The 25,877-nt window shown below is 39.4% G+C and overlaps 1 protein-coding gene across 1 annotated transcript; it reads right to left on the bottom strand.

Moving 5' to 3' along the window:
* Positions 1-1,117: 1,117 nt before the first annotated feature.
* LOC306742149 (SR-related and CTD-associated factor 4-like) lies at positions 1,118-24,225 on the bottom strand (the record flags this gene model as incomplete). The annotated part of the gene is made up of 17 exons (XM_079224491.1): positions 1,118-2,189; positions 2,356-2,494; positions 11,858-11,952; positions 12,053-12,209; positions 12,314-12,427; positions 12,535-12,635; positions 15,228-15,415; positions 17,120-17,205; positions 18,929-19,025; positions 21,107-21,177; positions 21,273-21,419; positions 21,514-21,647; positions 21,766-21,883; positions 21,986-22,147; positions 22,255-22,299; positions 22,905-22,988; positions 24,196-24,225. 17 exons carry the CDS (start codon positions 24,223-24,225, stop codon positions 1,756-1,758), a joined length of 2,202 nt encoding a protein of 733 aa, XP_079080617.1. The 3' UTR covers positions 1,118-1,755.
* Positions 24,226-25,877: the final 1,652 nt, after the last annotated feature.

The raw sequence follows: 25,877 nt of genomic DNA, 5'->3' as shown, positions 1-25,877 counted from the left end.
ATGCGCATGCATGCACTTGGCTCGAACATGCAGGTTACACTGCTGTAGCCTGTGTCCGCCGTCATGCAGGCTACATGGATGTTTTTACCCCCAGATCACTGACGTCGGAATGAATGAATCGACTACTGATGCGCAACACCCCATGTTAAAAAAGCAAAAACGCAGCGTGTCGGCCTTTTCCGCTGGACCACTCTGGCCGCCCGAGTGCGGCAGTACCTGTCACCCCTGATAAACTTGTATGATTGAGTGACGCGGCCGTGCATTAACGGCGCTAGGACCACGCGGAAATATGATCGGACATCGAGCCAATTATCCTTGTCATGATTAAGACCGCGTGCGTCCCGGCCTCATTACATACCTGTCGGGATCCGACTGCGTCCGTTCTGACATTGAAATCTTCATGTCTCACACACAGCGGTATTGCCCATCCGCGTCTCTGAATCCTGCCGCCCGTCCAAGGAGGTCTGCCCGTCCACAGACCATGCGTGTTGTTTCCACACCGCCGAGAGGGGCGGAGCCCACGGTCCTTGGAGACGGTGTCCAAGTGGATCACGAGAACGCCACTTATTTATTCTCGGAGCCAATCAGCTGCGGTTCACCTCGAATAGGCATTCAATGACAGTATGAAATACACTGTAGCTGAAGAGTGTTTAGGTTTGGAACTACGCGAGCAAACTCGGCGAAATAATATCCTTCTTTACCCTGAACGCATCAGTTGAATGGTCTTTGGTGCAGTCTGTCCCACCTCCTGCACGCACAGCTGCTTTTTCATCAATGTGAGCAAATACATGCAACAAGAAATGTGATGGCGAGACTGAAGGCTGCACTGACTTCAATTGAAACTGGGGAACTAAAGGGACAATGGTTTAGCCAGCTATAACAAGCCACAGCCTCTCGTTATCAAGGAATAACTATGATTTATAATAAGATGACAAGTAGATGTACCAATTATGTTTAGCCCTATGTTCCACAGAGGATGTGCAACAGCTGTTTAAGTGATGTTTAAAATTGATTGTAACTTCACATGCAGGTCAATTTATCAACACAGCGTAGTTTTATGAGAAATAGTTTAGAAAATGTCAGTTTGATCAACACAAATAAAACCATTTGATCAAATTGTACCCATTTTTAATATTCACTGCACATGATCCTACAAAGTGTGACCTTTTGTACAACAGAGGTTGGCCATGGTGACAGGGTTTACACTACCCTCTGCTGGCAGGACATGAAGTCTTCTCCTTCAAATGAAATCAAACTTCTCAACTGAAGAATTACACATTAGTGTGTTACAAAGGCATTTTGCTAAAAACTAAATACCCAAAAAGTGAACGAATTATAGATTTTTTTTTGTCTCCTTCGATACACAAAAACTATGGTGAGGGAATGAGCTCAAAAATACAAACTTTGCCTTTGTTTACCCCTCCAACTACTTAGATTAGACTTCATCATAAACTACACAACTTCAAATATACAAAAAGATAGCAAACCGCTACGAGCACATACAGTATTTACAGCAAAGAGTCTCTTTTCTGGTGAACTTGAAGGCGCATGGATCACATTCAGAACACTGTGTCCTGTTTTTCATTGTTTATGTGACGGTAAGAAAAGGTTCCTGTGGTAAAAAAAGACAGTCCGAACACAAGTTTATGCACCCTCAATGATTCACAGCAGTCCTTGTTGAACCAGATGCTTCGATACCTAACCGTCACAGTGATTCAGCCTCCTCTCCACTCAGGCCCTTCATTCAGCCTACCTCTACCACCTCCCTCTCTGGAAGGGTGGGCACCCAAAGCCTGCTCTCCCATTTCTGAAATGCCTCCCATCTCTGTCATGCATGCCGTCCGGTCCCATAGAAGGATGTCGATGAAAAGGAGGGCCACGAGGAGGAAAGGGCATAGGCATTCTGAACCGATCTGGAGGAAACATGGGTCCTCCGGGCATCATTTGCGGGGGCATGTGTTGCATGTTTGGAGGTGAGAGGAATGGAGGGAGATGAGGATTTGGCATGCCGTGGGGAGGCTGCAGAGGTGGCATACCCAGTCGGGGACCGTGCATAACTCCTGTGCCTGGCAGGGCCCTCCCCGGTGCTGCAGGAGACCCCAGCTGGTTGTCGGTGCCCAGATCTGAGAGAGTGCCTGTGTCTCCTTTAAAATCCTTGGTGGCCTCCTCTGGAGGTTTTACACTACCTGCTGCAAAGATGATAAGATAACGTTTTTTTTAGTATTGTGGCAGAACAAAAGAAAAAGAAAAAAATCAGACAGCAAATGTTTAAGAAGTTACATAGAGAAGGTACTTTTAATAAACATGAAAGCACTCGCATCTACCCTTTAGATGATGATTGAAAAATCCACTTACCTGGTGCCAACTTTGAAGGGTCAAACTCTGTGGAGATGAAAGGAGCTCCTCCTGGAGGCATGGATGTCGGGGACCGCAGGATGGGGCCAGAGAAAGCAGGGGGACTTCCGATAGGTGCTGCCTGTTGAACCAGTGGCACCTGGAAGACAAAAAAATACAATGGCATCCTTGTTAAGATTAAAGTAAAACGAGCAGGAAAGCTTTCTGGAAGCAGTGAACTGTGAGAAGATATGTATTAACATGTTCTGATTCAATAGCATGAAGCAGCTTATTGATGCATCCTATGTGTATTTATCTTTGTCAAGTTTGATGGACAAATCTTTTCATGAGTATTTCTGGACAGCATTTCTAACAGTTTCGAGTCCACATATAACATACACAATGTTAACTTATAAAAATAAAAAAGACATACATCATGTCTAGTGGCAAGCATTGTAAAAAGGTACACAAGTGTGTGAAATAGTAAGTACACACAAAAACATGAGGGTCACATACTGGCAAGAAACAGTGACTGCAAGCTTTGTATGATCAAACTGGCTTCATTCATTTGATGTGATCTGAAACAATGTTGGGAGGAACATGAAAGCACACTGGGCAATGTGCATGTAGGAGTTATTATAGAAAGAGTAAATGACAATACACTTCTAGGTGTGATATTAGAACACAACATCTGCTGTAAAAGCCTCATAACAAATCTGTGCAGGCCAAATTGGCAGGTATTGGTGCATTTCTGTAAAAGAATGGACACATTCTGGATCATAAAGCAGCACACACTCTGTATTGTTCACTTGTATCACCGCATCTGAATCACTGTGCGGCGCTATGGGGCCACACCTAAACAAGTATCCTGCTATCATCACACATTTTACAAAAAGAGCTTAGATGGATAATGTACAAAGTTAAATATGAGGAACACACAAGACTTTTTTTTTAAAGTCACGTGCATTGAAATTCAGGGATTGGGTGGAATAAATATATTGGTTTATTTTTTAGGTTGATGCTGGGGCGCTGAGTTTGTTTATGTGATTGAGTATCAACAAGTATCGAAAAAGGGTATGACTAGACGATGTTGCTCATGTTCATCATTATATTTATTTTTTTAATGTTTGAAATAAAATGTATATCATATTCAAGACTAGGGTAAAACTACCATTGACAAACAGGTTGTTGTTGCAGTTGTGTTTGAAAATGCTTTATCACAGCATCAAATACCATTTGAACATCACCATCTTCAGCCCAAAATTCTGAACGACACAAATTCTGAACCCAAAATGTCAGCCTTCAGGCAGACTGTACAGAATGCCTGCAGGCTAAATATGTACAAAAAAGTATTTATTCCATCCTACAAATGACTAAATAGTTATAGTCGTAGGGGACTTCTGTATTGTGAGCTGATTATTTATTATCTGCGTTGATCACACCTGATTTTATTATTCCATTATTTGTAACTATTGTCAACATATGTTTAAGCATGAGAGTATGTATGATCTACATTCTGTGTGTGTAAGTGGATTGTGTAAGTGGATTGACATTTTCCTGCAGGACAATAAAGTAAGTATCGCACACGCACGCACACGCACGCACACGCACACGCACACACACACGCACACGCACACACACGGCTGTTTGCCATGACTGAGACAGGAAAGGTGGGAGTTTTCATTTGTGGAGCTGTTGGTGTCTGCTGAGTGAGACTGACACATGAGGTGAATTATTGAACCGGAAAGGATTTTAGAGATCCCAAAAATCATGCCGCAATCTAAAGAAATTCAAGAACAGATGAGAGACAAAGTAATTGACATGTATCAGTCTGGAGAGGGTTACAGAGCCATTTCTACAGCTTTTGGACTCCAGCAAACTACAGTGAGAGCCATTATCCACAAATGGAGAAGAATTGGAACAATGGTGGACCTTTCCCAGGAGGGGCCGGCCTTCCAAATTACTCCAAGAGCGCATCGAAGACTCATCCAGGAGGTAATGAAAGACCCCGGAACAACATCTAAAGAACTACAGGCCGGTGTTCATGATTTAACAATAAGAAAGCGACATCCATCGGAGAGTTCCAAGGCGAACGCCACTGTTGACCAAAATGAACACAAAGGCTCACTCACATTTGCCAAAACACATCTTGATGATCCACAAGACTTTTGGGCAAATATTCTGTGGACTGACGAGACAAAAGTTTAACTTTCTAAGAAGGTTTGGCGTAAGACTAACAGTATTTAACAAAAACAACATCATACCAACAGTCAAACATGGTGGTGGTAGTTTGAGGGTCTGGGGCTGCTGTGCAGCTTCAGGACCTTGATTGATGCAACCAAGAATTATGCGCTATACCAGAAAATCCTGAAGGAGAATGTCCGGCCATCAGGTCGTGACCTCAAGCGCACTTATTTTATGCAGGAGGACAATGATCCAAAACACACCAGCAAGTCCACCTCTGAATTGTTAAAAAAAAGCAAAATTAAGGTTTTAGAGCGGCCGAGTCAAAGTCCTGACTTAAGTCCGATTGAGATGTTGTAGCCATGACCTTAAATAAGCCATTTATGCTAAAAAAAAACATCCAATGTGGCTGAATTAAAACAATTCTGCAAAGAAGAATGGGCTAAATTTCCTCCACAGCGATGTGAAACTCATTGCAAGTTACCACAAAAGCTTGATTTCAGTTGTTGCCACCAAAGGTGGCACAACCAGTTATTAGGTTTAGGGGGCAATTACTTTTTCCACATAGGGTCAAGTAGGTTTGGATGTTTCCCCCGCCCTCCCCCCTTAATAAATTAAATCATTTAAAAACTGCATTTTGTATTTACTCGAGTTATCTTTCTCTAATACTAAAATTGGTTTGATCTGAATCATTTAAGTGTTACAAATATGCACACAAAAAAAGAAACCAGGACGGGGCAAATACTTATTCACAGCACTAGTGTGTGTTTGTGCGCGCACACACACACACACACACACACACACACTATAATTTAACCTCCTGCAGCAATGAAACTAAACACGAAGGAAACATAAAAAGATGAAAATGAATTTGTAAGGAAAATAGTTCATGCCATTTTACTACTACTAACATACAGTTGAAATGGAGAAAATGCAGTTCATAGAATCAAATCAAACAACCTTGAGGCAGTCCGTATGGGGATAGCAACAGAGGGCTCTGCTCTTACCCTGGTGTTTCACTCCATCAGCAGAAAATCGAAGACTTCTGCGGCTCCATTTTTCCTGCAGGTTATTTACACTTACACCACAAACCAGGCAGCTGGGCATTGGATCTTTGATCAAGACTCTCAGCTGTGTTGGGCATCAACTCAATGTTTCACCTTTTGTCAATTCCTTTTTTTTCTTTGTTTATACCCGTTACTTGTAGACGGTAATGAGGCAGCTCTACATTAACCTGGCCTATATAGTTATCTTAGATTATTCATGAAAAATCAAATGGAACATTAACCAAATTTTATTATGAATGAGCCTTTCATTACCTTCCAACCGTTCCACGGTTTCATCCAAGAGTGGGATTTCCATAACACTCACCTTTGTGAGGCCTCATGTGTCTAATTGAAGAATTTCCCTCTTCCCTTGAAATGTCACTTCACTTGAAAGACTGAAAGGAGAAGACTGCTCAGTTTAAATTACAATTCAGGTAATGACTGAGCTACCTGAACCTATTCAGTGCAAGAGAATGCAGGATTTTTTAAAAGGATGCTTATTTTAAATATATATTTTTTAGATCTCATGTACCCCCTGGAGTGCCTTCTGAAACTGTCTCTTTACTTCTTTCTCTGGCTCAGATTCAGACGTGCTTTACCTCTACAGATTCAAGGATGTTGAAAAAATACTCTAAATAGCAATTCTAAGTGATTTGAAATGTAAAAAAAAAAGGGTCAAAGGACAACCTTATAACTAGAGTGACTTTGCAATTTTTCATAATTCTGCAGCTTTGGCAAAAACAGAAATTCTAATTTTGGTGTTTTACAAGTAAATTTAAGTTTACGTATGGAGGCCATGCTTACACAGGAGTTAAAATTATGAAATATGTTCCCTGTGTAAACTCTGTAGTTACATTTTAGTTTCATTGTGCGCTAAATGAGCAGTAAAACCATTCTATCCTTACAACTTTGTTTTTTTACCTTATTCACTTCATTCCGAGGGCTGGAAAAACATTTAGTTGCATCCACTTTACTTCAATATGTCTGGTAACCTGTAGAAGCAATGACTAATAGTTGCACTGGAAAAATTCTGTAATTTGAGTTATTTATCCAGGGAAAATTGAAAAATACACTTCCAACTGTGGATTCAGGGATGCAAACATCCTGGGTGAAGATCCTTTTTTTTTTTTTTTTTTTTTAACAATGTAAGAAGTAGATGTATGAATTATTTTTCTGACCTTACAATGAAACATGGGCTGTGACATCAGACGTTATCATCTTCAAACATTATAAGAGCAAAAGAGACAGGTTGCGGCGTGACATTGCCATCTGCCATGAGACTAGGCAACAGAGGAAGGTATGCAGTGTATACAAGATCGCAGATCATTAACTTGGCCTTGCAATTAAGAGCAGATTTTTGGCATCAAACCGATCATAAGGAATGTTTACAGCGCTCAGTTGTAAAGAAAGACTATTCTGAAACTGAACCACTGTAGGAGTCCGAGGTATACTTCTGGGAAGACACCATTTAGAATTGTACCATGTAAATGGAGCATCCTAATAGATTGATTATGCAATTAAGATGAGCATTTGGAATTGGGGAAAAGACATGCTGTTCGTTTTTAAAGCTACTGTGGGTACACTGCAAAAGTTTAAAAAGCGTAGCATAAGCCATGCCCCCCTGACTATGTTGAGCAGATATAGCATGAACAGCTCAATTCAATGTCATGTTTAGGTGCATAATTTCGTCTATCTGGCACTGTTTAGCCAAGGACCTTTTTTGTGCTACTTTTTTTCCTCCTCTGCCATTTTTTCCTCCCGACTACTTCCCCCCCCCTCCTCTCTTGCCCTAACAGATGGCTGACAATGAAACTTCATCCTTTAAGGGCAACATGCACACTGACTGCATCACGTTATAAGTGTCATTTGACACCCATAACCCATACCAAACCTGCCATACAGACAGAAGAGTCAGTCAAGTTTCCCCATCCAGGGAGCAAATGTGGTGAAATTGCTGCTTTTTGTAGAGTTGACAGGCACTGATGTTGAGGAAAAAAGGATAGCAGCATGTCTTGACACGTACATGTGTGCCCAGACACCATTTGTGTGAGGGTACGTGTGAGAGATACATAAATAGAAAACAGTGTGTGTTATGATGCATGTCATACGATGCAGGCTGAGAAAATGGTGTCACTGGACCAAACAAATCTTAAGCTATGCTTTCAATGAACAATTGATTGACAGGATAATGTTATAGCTAGAAACATAACTGAAAACCACAAGGTTAACGTCAAATTGCATTACTATCCAAACGTGCGGGCAAGTATTCCTACAAGTACAAGTGTGTCTGTGATTTGCACGAGCAGAGCGCAGAGGCAGAATACTATGCAAATATGAAGGAACTCTCAAACAAAAGGATGAAAGGTGACGAGTTGAAGTAGTATTTGCAGGTATTAAAAGTGGGTAGCCTGAGAGAAGTAACTTTTTAAAAGCCATGTCAACACGTTCATTCTCTTTTAAATCAAGTTTTGTAGTGATAGGATGGAAATCAGTACCGCTCAAGATTTTTTTCAAGTGCAGATTTCTGTAAAATCCAAAACCTAACAAATAATTGTCAAAGAGAAAAGGGCAGTTTTAACTTAAACAAAAAACAAAAAACAAGATGCAGCTTTACTTTTTGCGTCCATGTCATATTATATTATTTAGTATAAAGTGACTGTAAAATGGCAAGATGGGTGAATATGACGACACACTGGTGTCATGTTGCAGTGTCATTTTTGGAAAAGATTAGTCAGAAAATGATGTACTTTCCTTTTGCTTCACGTTGGGAACTCCACATAATTAAAGAAAAGGACTGTAAGTTTACACTGCCAATGTGTTAAGACCCACAAAATAGTGTACTTCATCCAATGAATCAAATTAAAGTACCTTAGACTTTGTGCTACTCAGCAAGGAGCAAAATGGAAAGGTTTGCAGAAGTATTAAGTATCTCTGCTCACTGATGAAAACCGTAAGAACAAGGATTAACCCATGCTTTTTTGTGTGCGTTTCTCGGTCAAGTTTAGCCTCAAATGCAATGCATCTCTTGTGCAACATGATTGAGCAGGCAGACATTTGGACACACATGGTTTGATTTTATTCATTCTAGAAAAGAAAAAAAGCTAAGCGAAGTCATTTCAAGTGCCGATTTGAAATTTTTCCATCCGTCAGCCATGGAAAATTGATATAGTAGACAAACGTATATTATTGCGTTCTGTTGTCTTGGTTACAAAGACAATTATCCCAAGAGTGAGAAAAGCAGAGTACCACCTTTTATTTATTTATTATTTTTTTACTTCAAACACAGCCGAAGTACTCATTTTTTCTTAATTTTATACTTTCATGATACCATACTGTATTGAGCAAGTGTAAATCTAACTTTAAACAATTAATGTTTAAAAAAAAAAAAACAGGTCATAGTAGCTTGGCTATTTTAATCATCTCCTGATTCTAATCTACTTTGATAACTTAACTAAGCTAAACGAGAGCAAACGTATTTTACTGATCTGTTACAGCGGGACACAGGAATAGTGATAGAATAGGGTCAGGGTTAAGCATGACAAATTGTTAGTAAACGATTAAAGACAGGATTGTAGATATTAGGATAGCATACAAAGAGATATCTGGGCTTCGTTGATACCAAGACTACGCCACATGAGTAGTTTGAGTACTTGTCCTTGTTCGCGATTGCAGGAGTTTTTCCCTAATTCGATCAATGGCACACGCTCAAGCTCCATGTCCCGTAGAAAGATAAGTAGAGATAACTGAAACCTGCTGTGTGTACTGGAGTACAACATTGACACTGAATCTTGAATAATGGCTCAGGCTCATTTTGTTCTGGTAAGATTCCCCTTCCCACAAACATATTGAAAACAAATTAAAAAAAAACAGCTTTTTGCAACATTTTGCGCAAGTTGCTATGGATGCTGTCGGCTTACCTTGTCTCCCACTTGGTCACTTCCTCCCAATCAGGCCTTTAAGTCCCACCAGCAGCCAATAGTCAGATACTCTCGACCTGTCGACATGAGAGCGACCTTTCTCTTCACAGAGAGGTGTGCAGTCGAGCATGCCTGCTAAGTATGGCAGGTTGCAGACAGTCCAAGTTTGTTTACCAATAATTCTGCATGTGGTCCCGAGGACTTTTATTTGCTGTTAATTAAAACAAGCTCAAGTCCACGAGTTTAATGTTCACACCTATTGCAAGCAATACAAATGTATTTATTTCAAGAAGAACCCGATTCAATCTATTCAACCGTTTCATATTTTTGTTTCATATAACCACTGGTGGATTGTTAGGATTCTTTTTCTTTAAGTACATGTGAAAACATCATATATACAATTATTGATGACTTTGCCAAACCCAGACATTCTGTATAATAGAGCTTGGATACCGAAAACAGAAAGGATCACATAAATGCTTCCCTCTACACATACCACAGTAATTAAAGTTTTTTGTAATTCCCACTTTATTTGAATACGTTATACTGCACAGTACAAGGTTACTAAATGAAGATGCAAATATTTTGCAAAGGAAAAGGAGAAATGAATATATAAGCATTCCTGGATTTAATGCCTTTGAGCAGAGGAGCTTATCTGAATTGTAATAAAGTGGCTAAAATTACCAAATTAGAATAGTCTCCTCATTTGGTGACTCTGAAACCAACGGTATGCTGCAAACAAAGACGCGATCCACAACAACCCACTTATAGAGTAAATAATCATTCATTTAAGACAAAAACATGAACATTTCTCTTTTCATCAACAGTTTAATTCAGCACTTCAAAATACCCATAATAATCATAATCCACTTATGTTGCACACACACCATGACTAAGGTTTCCTAAAGGCACAAGTTCTGAGCAATAAATTGTATTATGTAACCATAACGTTACCGTTATGTCACGTTACATTTCTCAAAGTGTCAAACGGTTGTCATTTTGAATGTGAGCCTCACTTTCTCCATACAGCAAAAAAATTAAAAGCAGCTTGCGGTCTAACGTCTGCATTCCTCTTCTAACAACCCAGTGTAAAAAGGATGTTAGTTAACAGCTAGTCAGTTGCTTAATGTTAAACCTCAACATTAGAAAGTGGAGGCTACAGTTGACCATTTGCTAAGAGACAGAAGACGATGTTCCTATAACGCCAGGAAGGTCTTTATTCACTGTAAAAACTACCGAAAAAGCAAAAGCAGCGTAAGCATTCATTATACTTTCAGTAGCTTGTATGGCGTAGTGCTAACCCTAGTTAATGATGTGCAAATGTACTTCACTAATGTTAACGGCAGTTTATTATGTAGAAACGTATATCTCCTTCCAACCTCCAATGGGACGACTATCACTATTACACTTGCCCCAGGAACGTTGTTTAACCATTACTAGCTCGAAATCTACAAAACCAGCCTGAAAATGAATCCAAAACCATTGCAAGAAGGAAGGTGGTCCTTGGATTTCTTTTTTTTTTTTTTAACTATCATAAGTGTCATTCCCATTTTTCCGACAGCCCGTTATACCAAAAACCTCAATCATGGTCTCAAAGTCCCATTGCTCTAAAAATACAAACTCTCTTATAAACGTAGTGTTTTAATATTGTATCTCGAACATGTCATTTGTTTGATTTATTTTATCGCCCAACCGTATGTGCAAGCTGAAGCTCAATTCTACAAGAGCATATTCAGTCTTGTGGCAAACTGAATGTTATTATTCAATTCTTACCCTCCATTTTGGCTGAAAATCTGTTTGAAATGTCAGTTAGTTTAACCATTAGTTAATTTCATCAATAACAGAGGCACCAGTAATATTAAGATGGCTACCTATGGCCTAGTATAGGCTGAGCACTAATTTACAGTACAGTGATTTCACTAAACTAGGTATCACATGTCCAAGTACACAATTTTGATATAAATTTTGCAGACAATTAGAACAAGGTATTTCCCCTGTTGATACCCTTCTAAGGCTGACTTCAAAGATTTGATGTGTGCAACCTGATTTGCTGAGTATTTCTCACGAAATGGGATAGTCCTTCAACACAGTAATTCTAAAACTGTAATAAATGGTACTATCACAATCATTTCCGATTCGATTCAAAGCGTTTGTCATTCACTTGGGTCAAATTAAATCTAAACTGGCAGTAATTCGATTTTTGAAGAGAAAATTAGATGGTGGTTCAGATAAGCTCCACTAATCATGTGCAACAAAAATGTATGTTGTTGTCTCAATAAAAAAAACATGAGGTAGGCCTCCAACACAGAGGCTATGAAACCAATAAAGTGCTTGTAATATAAAAAAGAAGGCGTTTAAAGACTGTTTTAGCATTACCTGAATGTGAGCAGTGACAGTTCCTTCTGCAGGTACACTTTCCAGCCCTCCATTTACAGATGCCTGCTTACTGAGGTCCTTGCCATGATTCCACTCTAAGCACAATGGAAAAGAGAAGGACATGGTTAGGAACATTGTCTAATAGCCTGCAGAAGGTGAATCTTGGCCATGCTAAAGGAATATGTAAGTGTTTACCTGGATTTAGCGTCTCTGTGTCCAGCATGCCCCCTTCCCGATAGCTCTCCAACTCCTCAACTTTGACTTTGGTCCAGGGAATGTAGGTAACTCCCCGCTCTACATCCCAGAACTTTTTGTGCGTTGATTTTATACCTTTGTTCAAAGCCCAAGCAATCTAGGAAAAAACGAGATTAGCTATGACTAAGTCGACAATCACCACGAAAAGAAGTTACAGAACCAATATAAAACTGGAAATAGAAGCAATCTGTGTTAATTTACCTTAACAGGTTTCTGATTTACTTTGTATGAACCCTTACTGAGTTTGTTCAAGGCTGTATAGGCATCTTGTCTGTGAACCATAGCAATATAGGCACAACCCCTCGGAGGAATCATCTGGGCATAGAGAAGGAAAAAGACGGTAATCGTGCAAACACTTGATAGCATTTTCTTAAGCTCATGGAGGATTACAAGTATCTTTGAGAAGACCAGTCCAAACTTACATTGATGGAATCAATCTGGCCAAACTCTTCCAAAAGAGACATCACGTCGGACTGCTGTGTTTTCTTGTCTAGTTGACCAACCCAAAGTGTAGTGCTGCAAACTAAAAGCAAAATGCGCTGAGTAACTGATTGGAACATGGAAGAGATTTTAGGTGTGTTCTAGGGCTGGGCGGTATGATCAAAAATTCATATCTCGGTATTTTGTAAGATTCTGGTGGTTTCACAGTATTTTTTTCCCAAATAAACACATTAATTTATTGATGGCAAAAAGGACTGCCACCGCCATTCACCACTCCCTCGCAACTGGCCAGCAGCTGTTTTGAGTGGTACATAGGGAGCTAAACTTGGAGGGCTTTAGGACCCAGGGGAATCCCTTGATACTAGTGGCGCATGCGCGGCCGTATTGACCATTGTCATTCAACATTTAATGTTTACAGTCACAGATACGTGTACAGCGGTCTGAGCTACTTATGTCTCACGGATAGAAGTTGACTCATGGTGTGCAAGAAATGACATCGCCAAAATGTATGATTTGTAAAGCCCGCCCACTTTGCTGCACAAGAAAAGTCTTCCTGTGTGGGCGGTGTCATTTACCCAACATGCCTTTTGGCGATGTCATTTCTTGCACACCATAAGTCAAGTGAGTTAACATGAGACACAAGTAGCTCGGTCCGCTGCTCCTTCAGCTTCAAGCTGTGAACATTAAATGTTGTTGCTTGCCAAACGGCGGCGACCGGTATGATGGTATGTGAAAAATGCATACCTTACGGAAAACTGAAACACAGCCCTAGTGTGTTCAACTTCACTATCGAGCATAGAATAAGTCAACAAATTGTCCAAACTATGTGTTGTTATGGCCTATTTTATCAATTAAGTTGTACAGATATAAACGTTGTAGATATATGAACAAGTTGTTATCAAAGGATACAGGATAATTTTCTCATTGGTGAAACTCACGGTTTGGATCATATTTCACGAATCAGAGCACAGATCGGATCAGCACAAAATCAAAAAAGATGGCTAAAATATAACTTATAAAGATCCCTGATCACGTTTTTGTTGTTTATTATATTATATCAGCTGGTCTACAAGGCCCTGGGTATTATAATTTTTTGCCACAAATATTTTTCAACCGTCAATCTTCTGTTGACCATTAACGGTGCTAGCACGGTTACCAACTCACCGGTTGATTTAAAACACAGATCGATCGTATACATTATCAGAGATCGACAACTAGAAAAGAATTAATGTTGATGTCCTGATTGCATATTTTACTGAATATTGGCGGATAAAGATAATCAGCAAAACTTTGTTTCACAATGTGATGGTTACCGTTTAACTGTGTAATTAATTCCTGGTTCACTTGCGGGCCGAACTGTGAGGGGGGATCCGTACGGATCGACAGTGGTCCGTTACACCACTAATGCTTGGAATTGCTGTAAACAAAAATTCCAAACTTTTGCACCTGAATGAACTTTGCATTGAAACACACCTATCATGTTCTGCACATTACAGGAATAGGGTATTTTCAAATTAACATCCGTCTCAACAAGAAACTCATTTAGGTTTAGGCAACAAAACTACTTAGTTAAGTTTAGGAAAAGATCGTTGTTTGGGTTTAAATAACCACGGAAATGGCGTTACTGAAGTATGCAAGTTACATGACAAAAACATTAACGTAGACTTCTCGTTTCACATGGGGAATGAACAGCGGTCTCCTGGCTGAAAGAGAGCCGTTTGTTGGAACCATCCAAATCCCCTCCCGTCTGCCCAGCGTAGGCTTTAGTGGTTCAAAATGACATAGACAACATAGGGAAAAACTTTGTGGGATACCTACGAATTACACCGAATTATTTTTCTTAGATATTGCTACAAATGCGGAGAGACCAGCCTGTATACAGCGGTCACTGCCAACGGGGAAACCAAGCAGTCAAACTTCCCATTTTACCTTCACACTGACAGAAATCTATGTTCTTGTCAAAGTATGCCACAAAAGACAGTTATTTATAAAACAGCAGATATTGGCCACTTACATGAAAGCCACACAGATTGGCTGAGATAGAAAGCCGGTGCCATTTTGCCTAAAACTATACTTTTGCTTTCAGGCGATAAAAAATATACATCCACTAGATGGTGACAGACGCTGACAAACTAAGCATTATTGTCTTATACATGCAAATCTGTGGATACTTCATAGAGCACTGTGGGCCTTTGCATCTACACTGAAAACAATGGATTTGAAGGCAAAAAAACGCAGCATGTGAATGGACCCTCACAGATGTGCCACACACATTGTTCTTTTAAGCAGATAAATACATGAACATACAGGCTAAACAAATCTTCCTCATACATAAGAAAATAAAGTCCATTAAATAAAAAAATATGATTAAATCACTGGTGACTTTGACTAGTACTTGTCTGTAAAGACTCAACTATTAATTGATTACCCAAAAAAAATTATAATAATGAGCAACCACTGATAATGATAAGTGTGTTGTAGTTCTCTGTAGACACACACACCTACTACAGTTTCAAACTATTATAATGATCACATGTGAAATCAAAGTGGCTCCTTTCTATGGGGTTAGATAGATATTAGTGCTGTGACATCACATAGTAGTAATTGCAGTAGTTATGTGTACTGCAGGGTTCATTAATGACATTCCCAGGTTTGTTTCGGTGGTAGAACTTACCACTGAGCGTCTGGATCTTTATGCTGGGAAGACCTTTCTGTCTACGCTCTCTGTCCTTCTCTCTGTCATTCCTGTCCTGAGAACGAGAGCGAGATCTCAAGCGCTGCTCTCTAGAGCGAGAATGAGAGCGCCGATGCCTTGACCTTCTTGAGTGGGACGAAGACCGTGATCTTCTTCTCTTGGGAGATCTGAAACACAAAATATTTAACACCTGAAATGAGTTGTCACCAAATAATTACATTTATGGGAGGAAAGTTGTTGTTTTCACTATTGGCCGAGTAAAAAATATCAACAAGAACAGATCTTTGAATGGCCACTTGAGCCTGACTCCAATAGTGAGTCAATCCCCATGAAGCCCCACTGTAAAAGGAAACTACAAGAGAGCACCATTCGTTTCTTATACTAAGTTTGTACATAGTGATCTGACGGAACAGAGGACTCTGGCACAAAAGAATGAGGAGGCTGAGCTTGATGGGGAATAATGCATAAATTGAAGGAACCGAGAGGATTGCATTTCACTGGAGTTGTACCTTGTACAATTCTCCTTTGACAGATAAATTGATTGACTGAACAAGTATGTGCTCTATTTTTTTGGTGAGTTAAAGTTCTAGTATAGTTTGTATAACATTACAGCACTATTTTGCACGCATCAGTGTCTGGCTTGTTTACTTACCTTGTTGTAATAAAGGACACTAAGGAGTCGGCTGTGCATTTTTCCTGAAAGGTAAATTACATACAAGCCTTTTTTTTTTTTTTTAATTAGCATCCCAATTATTATCATAGTGTTAATGCGAGTTACGGACAACCCTTGCTAACCAAGCTAGCTAGCTAGCGTTATTGTTCGTAGCCAACTTGCGTTTGTTATGCCAACAGAACCTGCCTCCCGGCTCCACTCTAGTTCAGTGTTTTTCAACCTTTTTTGAGCCGCGGCACATTTTCTACAATAAAAAAATCCCGCAGCATACCAACAACCCAAAACGTTACAAAATGTCACATTGTAGCATACAATATATACATACAGCTACATACGTAGCATACAGCATATGTGGTGGATAATTAGTGCAAAGTAATACCTCACAGTACTTCTAGTGACTCCATCTGTGCTTTTATAAATAATAGAATAAAGAACACTGCAATCACTTTTAAGTAAACCCGATTGCTCCATCAGACAAAAAAAAAAAAAGTGTTATCACTTTGTTAGAAAAATGAAAATAAAGTTATATGCGTACAACAACTATACTACTAAATGGCTTATTGTGGAAAACAAGCTATTTTTTTTGCAAAACAAAACAGAATGAGTGCAGATGTGTGAGCATCAGGTTGCAGTGAGTTGCTTTCCTCTACAAATCTTTTAAAACGGGGTTGTAGATTTGATATAGCCTTTCAATTCATTTTCAATGTTGAGAGACGCAACAGCAGAAAAGACCTCACGGGAGATCTCATAAAGATCTGCTTTTGATAAAATGACATGAATCAGTGAGTCGCGCAAGCGTAACCTATTAACGGCGGACGGTGAACATTTAAAATCAGCATTTCCTCTTGTGCCCCACCTGTAATAAATACTGACTTAAAGGAAGGTGTTCATTAATTTTAAAGACAACCACAACGTGTGCAGGCTTTGTCACTGCAGTGTGTTTTTCGGGCTTTTGGAAGAATATTTCCAGAGCCTCTCGCTATGCGAAGTCAGAAACGTCATTTATGGAGCTCCGCAGGCTGCAAGCTGTTGGATGTGTGTGTGTGTGTGTGTGTGTGTGTGTGTGTGTGTGTGTGTGTGTGTGTGTGTGTGCATACTTTTAAAGATGCGAGCTAAAGATCTGCACAACTGTATTTGATCATGAACATCAAACTGAAATCCACAGCATTACAGTTACCCGTGATAAGCAGACCCTTACCTTGAACCAGATTTGGATCTTGATCTCCTGCCATAGCCTCGGTGTCTGCCCTCCCGCCTCACAGCGGAATCTTCTCTTGAATTTCCCTATTAGATAATTAGAACAATTGAATTGTTTCCCAAATTAATGAGCAGAGGATTCCAAGTACTAAGGCTGCAACTAACGATTATTTTAATAAAATTGATTAAATCGGTACATTATTTTTTCGATTAATCGGATAAAAAAATAAAATGCATTAATTTCCAACCCTTTATTCAAAAACAGAACTGACTTGCAAATTCACAGTGCAAAACATCTTAAGAAAGTGCACAAACGGGTTGCTCCTTGAACATCCCTGAGCTGTTAATTAAAAAAATAAAAATGGACTAACACAAAAAACATGCACATGTATGTTTTACATCTGCCAAATGTGAGCCCTACTGTAGTTGATCTCCTTGGAGCAGAGGCTGCTTTTACATACCCTGCTTTATCAATATGTATGAAATACTAGGACAGTAAGAAGCTGTACTGATCCTCTCACGCCTGTTTTGACCTCCACCTCCAGGCCCAGCGCCACGTCATCTCAGCCCTGCATCAAGCTGCGCTACATATAGAGTGTCCTCTTCCTTAAACTATTTCATTCACATCATCTTATCAATATCTGGGTCTCTTATGACCATGACATCACGTTGTTGGCTAAGCCCAACTACGTGATTTGATTCTAATTTGAGTAAAATAAAATAAAAAACCTGCAGCCAGATCCGCCGGTGTGCTGGTTTAACGTTAACGAGTGACTGCGTGAACGGGGGGTTACGGCATGTTTCATCAGGTTATGGTTTTTTCCAAGCAAGACTGAACTGTAACGGAACATAACGGAACTTTAACGACAATACACAACCCAAACACATTAGCTAACGTGATAGCAAGCTGACTGGCTTCCATTAAAAACAAGTTTGAGGGAAATGAAGACGCTGTAGACATCTTAACGCTGATGGCTAAGACTCGACACATCAAAGATGTTTTATTGCGAAGATCACAACCTCAGCTTTTCTCCGTGTCTCACTCCAATCTCAGAAACGCTGGCAGGCCAGTTGCTCTGCTCCACTCTTTTTTCTTCTTCTCCGCGACTTATTGAGTGGCGTAATAATCGCGCGACACAACGAATCGATAATGAAATTTGTTGCCAACTCTTTTGATAATCGATTTTTATCGATTCGTTGTTGCAGCCCTACCAAGTACCAATTAAAAAAGTAAACCACAGAAATCCCCTGCCAGTTGAGGTAGCCATGTCATTGTCTTATGTCTGTATTAATGAGAAACACTAATTTATGGGATTAAGTTGAAATTCAAATAAGTAAGACTTGAGCTGAGGCTGAAAATCTTTCTCTCACAGGAGATACCTTTTAGTCAGGTTAAGCTAAACTGTGCTGGAATATTTACCTGTGATTGTGAATAAGCCTCATTTATGGAACGGTATCCATCTAGCATCATATGATGTTCACCATGACTTATTCCTCCACCGTGCTTAAGGGATGACAAATAGACAGCCACAAGAGATAGTTCAAAAACAGATACCACAGAGCATTTACCACAGAGCATTTTTACTGAAGCTTGCCACTGCGCACATTTGACCCTTTACATATTCAAAACATAAACATTTAAAAACATCTATTATCTTAAAAGTAATTTTGGCTTTCCTCAACTAAATGTCAAAAGAACAACAGCACTTGCTTTCAAACAATTTGAGGACAGCATGCCGGTATTGCACCAGAGAGTTGCTATATTTAAGATTTAGTTGATTCATCACATAATGCAGTTACAATTAGATACCTCTATACCACCGCTCTGTCCCATCGTATGTGGATGAACATTCTCCGGGGCGGGCAGCTGACCAGGAAACTGGTTGAACACATTTTCAGGAATGCCTCTGTCATGACAAAATATACACAGATATTAAGACAACAACCTAAGACAACAATCATACATTAAACTAGATGCAATTTAATATATTTTCATGTAGCAGTTTACATCAATATTGATGTCTGTCCAAAATGTCATCACTTCATTGTTTTTCCTATTAGGCATTTGTGTAGAATTATCATACATATGAATTATTGCGCTACGGCCCCAAAATAATTGTGAGGTCAAATGACCTTTGACCGCTAAAATCAAATCAATTAATCCTAGGGCTGGGCACGTTAACACAGCAAACTATTAACGGCGTTAATTATTTGATCATGCGTTAACTTGTTTTTTTTCTTTTTGCATTGGGAGGGGCTTAATGCGCCGCACACGTGCTGCACTTTAAATCTCTCCCAGGCGGCGTAGTTCAGACATGGGCATCTTGCGGCTCTCCCAGTCCGGCCCGTGTGAGGTCAATCAAAAAAGAAAAAGAAATAAATAAGATGCACGCCATAAATGCAATACAACGGCACTGCTTTTACTTTGAAGGCAATTTACGTATGTGAGCGTGCGCGCTTACGCAGCTTCACCGACCGGCTTGTTGCCAACAGACTGACGCGTGTCTTGTTATGTAGTTTCTGTCCTCAACGAGCACAGAGCGCTCACAGGAGCCTCGTGCTGCAGTGTCCAAATCCAGTGGTGAACATTAATCCAGAGTGAACAATCACGCATGCGCAAATCCGAGGCTGAGATACCCGTTAGCTGTCCTTCACATCTCCACCTCATTCAACCAGACTTCAGTTCAACAGAGACTGGACTTTTCTCACTGAGGAAGAAACACTGAACTGAACAAGATCAAAAGCACATATTGCTTTTGTATAAAGTTAATCAATTGCTGGTCTTTAACATACATCTTTAAAAAAGGTAAGCAACAAACTAAACATGGACAAAAGAAGGAGTGGCTTGTCCCTCACAGGGACCCTTACTACTGAATAGATTGTTTGTTGTAGTTGTTTATGTTGTTCCCTGATAAAAGACGAATGTTTCTTCTTCAGCATGATATTAAGCGGTTTTACATTAGAATAAAAAAAGGCTATAACATCTGAAAATAAATACAATATTTAATTGAATGACCAGTCATATAGAAGCATTAAAAAAATAATACATATTTTTTTTTCTTCCCTAGCATATATTTTTGATTTATATACTGTCGTTAACTTGCTGTTGCTCCAGAGTGCCTGTTACATTGTTCTGATAACATTACTTTAAAATAAAAGCGCGCAATACACTAGTTTTTACTTCATTATTGAATTTGGCGCATAATGTGATTAATCTCAGAAAAATCATGCGATTAATCAGTTAAATTTTTTCAACTTTGCCCAGCCCTAATTAATACCTGAGTGCAAGTGGACATTTGTGCTATTTGAGACAAAATTTTCCCAAGTCATTCCGGAGATATTGCATTGACGAGAATAGGACGGACGTGAGGTCAAAGTGACTGACCGTGGTCCACAAAAATGTAATCAGTCCATCCTTGAGCCCAGGTGGACGTTTTTGCCCAATTAGAATAAATTCCCAGGGTACGTTTTACCAGTGCCTAGTAATACATCTTACTATCAAGCAGCACCTGCAGCAGTAAAAACAAGGTAAAATAAAAAAATAAAAATTCTCTCTCGTCACTATGCATGAGTGCATAATGTCTCTTTGTCCAACTGCACACCGACAAGCTTTACTAATACTAATCTTAACTAAATGGCCGAAATGCAAACTCAGAACGCACTGGCTATTGTCCAACGATGATTTAGAATCAAATTTGGCTTGTAAACTGGCTACTTGTGAAACAATCTGGTCGTGCATGTCGTCTCTCAACTCGAGCTCCGGTCTTAAAGTTCAAATATGCTAAATCGGACTGTAAACAATGAGCAACGCATAGAAACCAATACTTGTCCAGGAGATCTCCTAACTACAATGGTACCCCAGAAAAATAGCCCCCCAGAGGGGGCAGTTGGCTATTTTTTTGGCTATTGGCGGTGATGTTGTATCAGCATATTTACACAAAACGCACACAACAAATGCATCAGCATAAATACAGTTTATGAAACTCACTGTGACTGGGCACTGCCTTCTGTAGCCGTTTCCTCAGGTTCATCATCGTAATCAAATCGGTCGAGGAGTTTCTGAGGAATTATATATTATACAATTAGGTAAATGAAAAAAGTAATTTGTAAAGGTTTAAAGCAGGTTATGTTGCAACACTAAGCTCTGCTGTTACCTCGGCTAAAGAGCCTCTCTTTTCTGTCTGTACACTGTACGGGTTAAGCTGGGACACAGGCTTCTGGGGTTGGTTTGGTATGTTGTTTGCAAGCGTGGCTGCCAGGGTCTTATCTGCCTGCTGGAAGTTCTGGAGCATCCTATGCAGCTAGACGAGAGAGAGGGTCATTCATAATGTAAACTATTCTTTACCTGCCATGACACAGAACAGATAAGAGGACTTACACCAATGCATTGCTTACCTCCTGACCATGGGGAGATTGAAAAAGCTGTGCGACAGCAGCTAAGGCGTCAGGAGTGGGTAGCTGGGACACAGCAGACACAACTGAGGCACTTGTGACAGGAAGCTGTGTCTCTGGTTGAGGGTCATCAGGAACTGTTCAGATACAATAAATAGATTGGCTTCTTTGAATAAAAGGTCATCAAATTACAACCACACTTTAGAAAATATTTTTCCAGACATTGCCCAAAAATATTTATATTTATTTCAATACCTTCCAGTTCAGGGGCAGATACAATGGCTCCATGGGACATATCCATCAGGGGCTGAATGATGCCCATGTCAAACACACCATTCTTCTGCCACAGGTTCAGGACACGAAGCATTTTGCTCTGATAATGACAAGAAAAAAATCCACCCGTTGCAAAGTTTCTTATTACCATTAATTGTAATGGTAGAAAATACCAAAATGATTAACATACAAAATACAGTACCTTATCATCCTCTGGGCACCGGTAAAGGTTTTGGAAAGTATCTGTGAAGTTCTTTAAGAATCTAGGCCCAAATACATCTTTGTCAACACCAAACTGGTGCCGTGACTGTCGAACAATGGAATCCACCACATATAAACCAGGGACTTTTAATTCTGGCTTGCACTATTGGAAAAAAATAAGAAAAAGACAATTTAGCATTGTATTTGTACAATATATTTTGAACTCAAATGTTTTATATAATGTACTCACTAAGGCGCGGTAGTACATACCTTCTTGATGAACTTTTCAACAATCTGGACAACATGTTTGTAAAGCTAATGAAAGAAAAGAAAAAATATCAAAAAAATGTCAAGTACAATACTACTATCACACCAATGTATTAGAGCATCCCCACCCTCATATTGAAGATAATCCAAACGAGTATTTTTACTAAAATACATAATAAATGTACCCATCTCCACTAGTCACTAGTCAGCAGAACTGCAGAAACAGCGCTACCTTAGTTATTTGCTCGAGCACTGAATACCCAGTATGTGGCTAATGAGGTATTCCCTTTGGTTCTGAAACCACAGAAATATGGGTATCTTCTCATACAAACGTTTGCATCCAAAATCCAAACTACCAGAGATGAGCTACTGATGTTCAAAATAATAAATTGCAAATATATTACTCCTTGAGGTAATGCTCATCAATCTACAGCAAAAGTGTTTTTATTTTTGCACTATGAAAACTTGCAATAATTAAGAAATTATGAAAATTCTTCTTTTTTTTTACTGTATACAAAAGCCTGAGTGGTTCAAAATGCATTCAGTATAATGAGTGTTATCATTCTAAAACAACAAAATCAAAAAGTCTAGGAGATCATTATCGTCATTAGCCACTCTTTGCCATGACAATAAATATATAGTATTCACTTTACCTTGATAGCTTTGATAGCTGACTTTGTTACAGACATCATCTTAGCACGGGATATTGGAGGCTTCATGTCAATCATGGAGAACAACTGATTGTTTAAAAAAAAAGAATTACATCAGTTACATTTTCAAAATTTACAAATTCAAAATATAACATTGAAATAGGCATAGATGCCTCTTAACAACAAAAACAGTAATTTCCCAATAACAACGTATAGACTATAGCGTTCACTCTATAGCCCACTCGTCTTTGTTTCTGCTAAAGCACTGCATTTGTTTTCATAAAGCTACATATCCACACACTACCTGACATGGGTAAATACAGATTGCCCCCATTTTCACACGAGCAGGAATTGTGCGACAGATTTCTGGTCTCTTACTTTACTTGTTAATGGTTAACACGTCACACTTTATAACCACATTCAGGCATCTGTGATTGAGGAGAGTGGATCAGTCTGAGCGTCACTCATTGATAATGATTTGTTGTTATTCTTAGGCTAACTAACACTCAACAATGTCCACAAGAATGCGAAAGGAATGGTCATTGGTGACCAGTAGTCCGGTCAAACATGTGCTTAACACATATGCAATAGCTTGAAGAAGCGTCATAACACAAAACAGCCCTTTAGGTAGTAGGTAGTATAGCACCTGAACTATATGCATTATATCCCACCAACAACAACAACGTCACACACGCGCGCGCGTACACACACACCCCTTCTAAAAATACAGTAAAACAAAACAATTCAGACTCCTAGTAAATAATAACACGTATTGATAAGCTTAACTCATGTTGGTTTGGCGTGCGTTAACTCTACATTGATCTTCCTCAAAACAAGCAACATTAGAGGAGAGCAGTCCTGACGGCCTTTTTAATGTTTTAACAGCAGGACACAAGTAATTATATAAGAGTGGGATATAAACCGAACGGTACAGAAGCATGTGCTATCCCGAACGTTACAAGTTATAATGCATCGTGGTAAAACCACGAGTTAACAGTTAAATTAACTGGAAACGGAAATCACAGGCCTTGCGAGATTGACGTACAAGCGTTGATCTCGATTTAAGGTAGTGGCTAACAAATCCAACAGTCATGTTTATGTTTTAATTGACCACGTTCATTTGAGCCGATTTCCCACCCACAATTAATCCATTTGCCTTATTACGTGTAATATATTCCGATACATTTTTTTAATCTCGCGTTGATGTAAATCAAATGGCAGTTACAGTTAACGGCAGCGTTAGCCTTCAGGTTTAGCGTTAGCTCCTTCTGGGTTAAACACGAGCGAACTTTACCTCCATGTTGAACGCGTTCACTGCATCCATAACGGTTTGTTGTGTTGAACACCAGTTGACGAACTATTGTCTTTCGTTACTTTACCAAAGCATAGTATTGTGTAGTTACATCACGTTAGGTAACAATCAGCGACGTTGAAAGGTTCTGTTTTGAGTATAATGTGTGGTTCACATAGCTCTGCTATGCTAAGTATCGCTACTAGCTTCAAGGTTCCGCCCCAGCGTACGCATCAGCGTCTGATGTCACGTGGTAATGTTGCCTTCATGACTATTGGAAAATGGTTATTGATTTGAATAGAGTGGCGCAGGAATGAGTCCCATGACAGATACAATAGTTTAACATTGTTTATAAGATAAGGTCTGTGGTGAACACAAACTTAAGATATTTTAAAAATGTTGTTCTACAATATGAAATACGTCAGTACATATATCAGACATGAACTTTGAAGCTTTAAGTGTCGAAAGTTAAGTGTTGAAAAAGGTTGTTGCTAACAAGTGCCTACACGAAACTAATTGTCATCACGTCTACTAGTCCGCTTTCACAGCCTTGTTGTGAACGCCTGCCCCTGCGACCATGGTGTCGTTTGTTTAAAGTCGAACGTTAGCTTTTTACTTCTGATAGAATTTACTCTTCAAAACACCTAAAAGTGGTGTTCATTTGTGAAGATAATCTTGCGGTATTAAACTTGTAAGTATCATAAACGCGGGTTTGCCACATCATTTATTTTCTGCCATATTCCAAAATCCAATGGAAAAATCCTATTGTCGTTTTCGTGAAGAGGTTTTGAACCAGTGCGACGCTAGCGTTCGGGATTGGCCTACACAAATAATAATCTGGTCCATCCTTATAATTCGATAATTGATTTTGGAACCACGTTTTAGGATTCAAATTAATTATGAAATGTAAACAATGTTACATTGTAGGATTAATTACAATAGACTGTATATAATATTGCATGTGAATATAACACAAAAAAACCTAAACCTATATTCCTATATTACCGAGGAGTATTTGAAAGCAGCATGGCTGCGTGCTAGCGAGCTCTAGTTCGTGCCTCCTGCTGGATTTAGATTGTCTACTTTCTCTCTCAGTACCAATGTTAAAGCAGCTGCTTCGATGCTGCACGTGTGTAGCTGTGATCCCCAGTTTTAATTTGGACCAGGCCATTCAGGCGTGAAGATCCATTTTTGCACTGATCACATACTGACGCCTCCTAGCGTACTGGAGTGTGTAGTATAATGAGTTTTGAAAACTCAACTCTTAAAAATAAAAATAACCAAGTAATAAGCATTTACCGCTATTCCAAAAAATATAATAAACTGTACCTCATCAGACCCACGTATTAGTTAAAAACAGAGCACTAAGCCACAACATTAAGCTTTTTTTATTCGTCAATGTTTCCTTGAATTATATTGACCCCTGTTGAATGGTTCTGTGATGCCCCCTGTGGTCGAACCTGCACCACTGCATGCATCTGCTGAAATATAAGCAGGGCCGGGAAGAGGAAAACAACTGAAGTTGAGCAGACATGATGCATGTGGGTGAGGGAGCTCTTCTCAGGCCTGCTGAAATATGCAATACCAACGATCTACAGATGTTAGAAACAACTGCGATGTCTTTTTTCATCATGGTTAAATGGCTATCATTTTTCACGACCACCTTTTTTGTACTTCCCAACTGA

This window comes from Taurulus bubalis (assembly GCF_910589615.1).
Source record: "Taurulus bubalis genome assembly, chromosome: 10".
Classification (NCBI taxonomy): Eukaryota; Metazoa; Chordata; class Actinopteri; order Perciformes; family Cottidae; genus Taurulus; species Taurulus bubalis.
The sequence above is the reverse complement of the archived record's forward strand: the minus strand, read 5'-3'. Positions and strand labels throughout refer to the sequence as shown.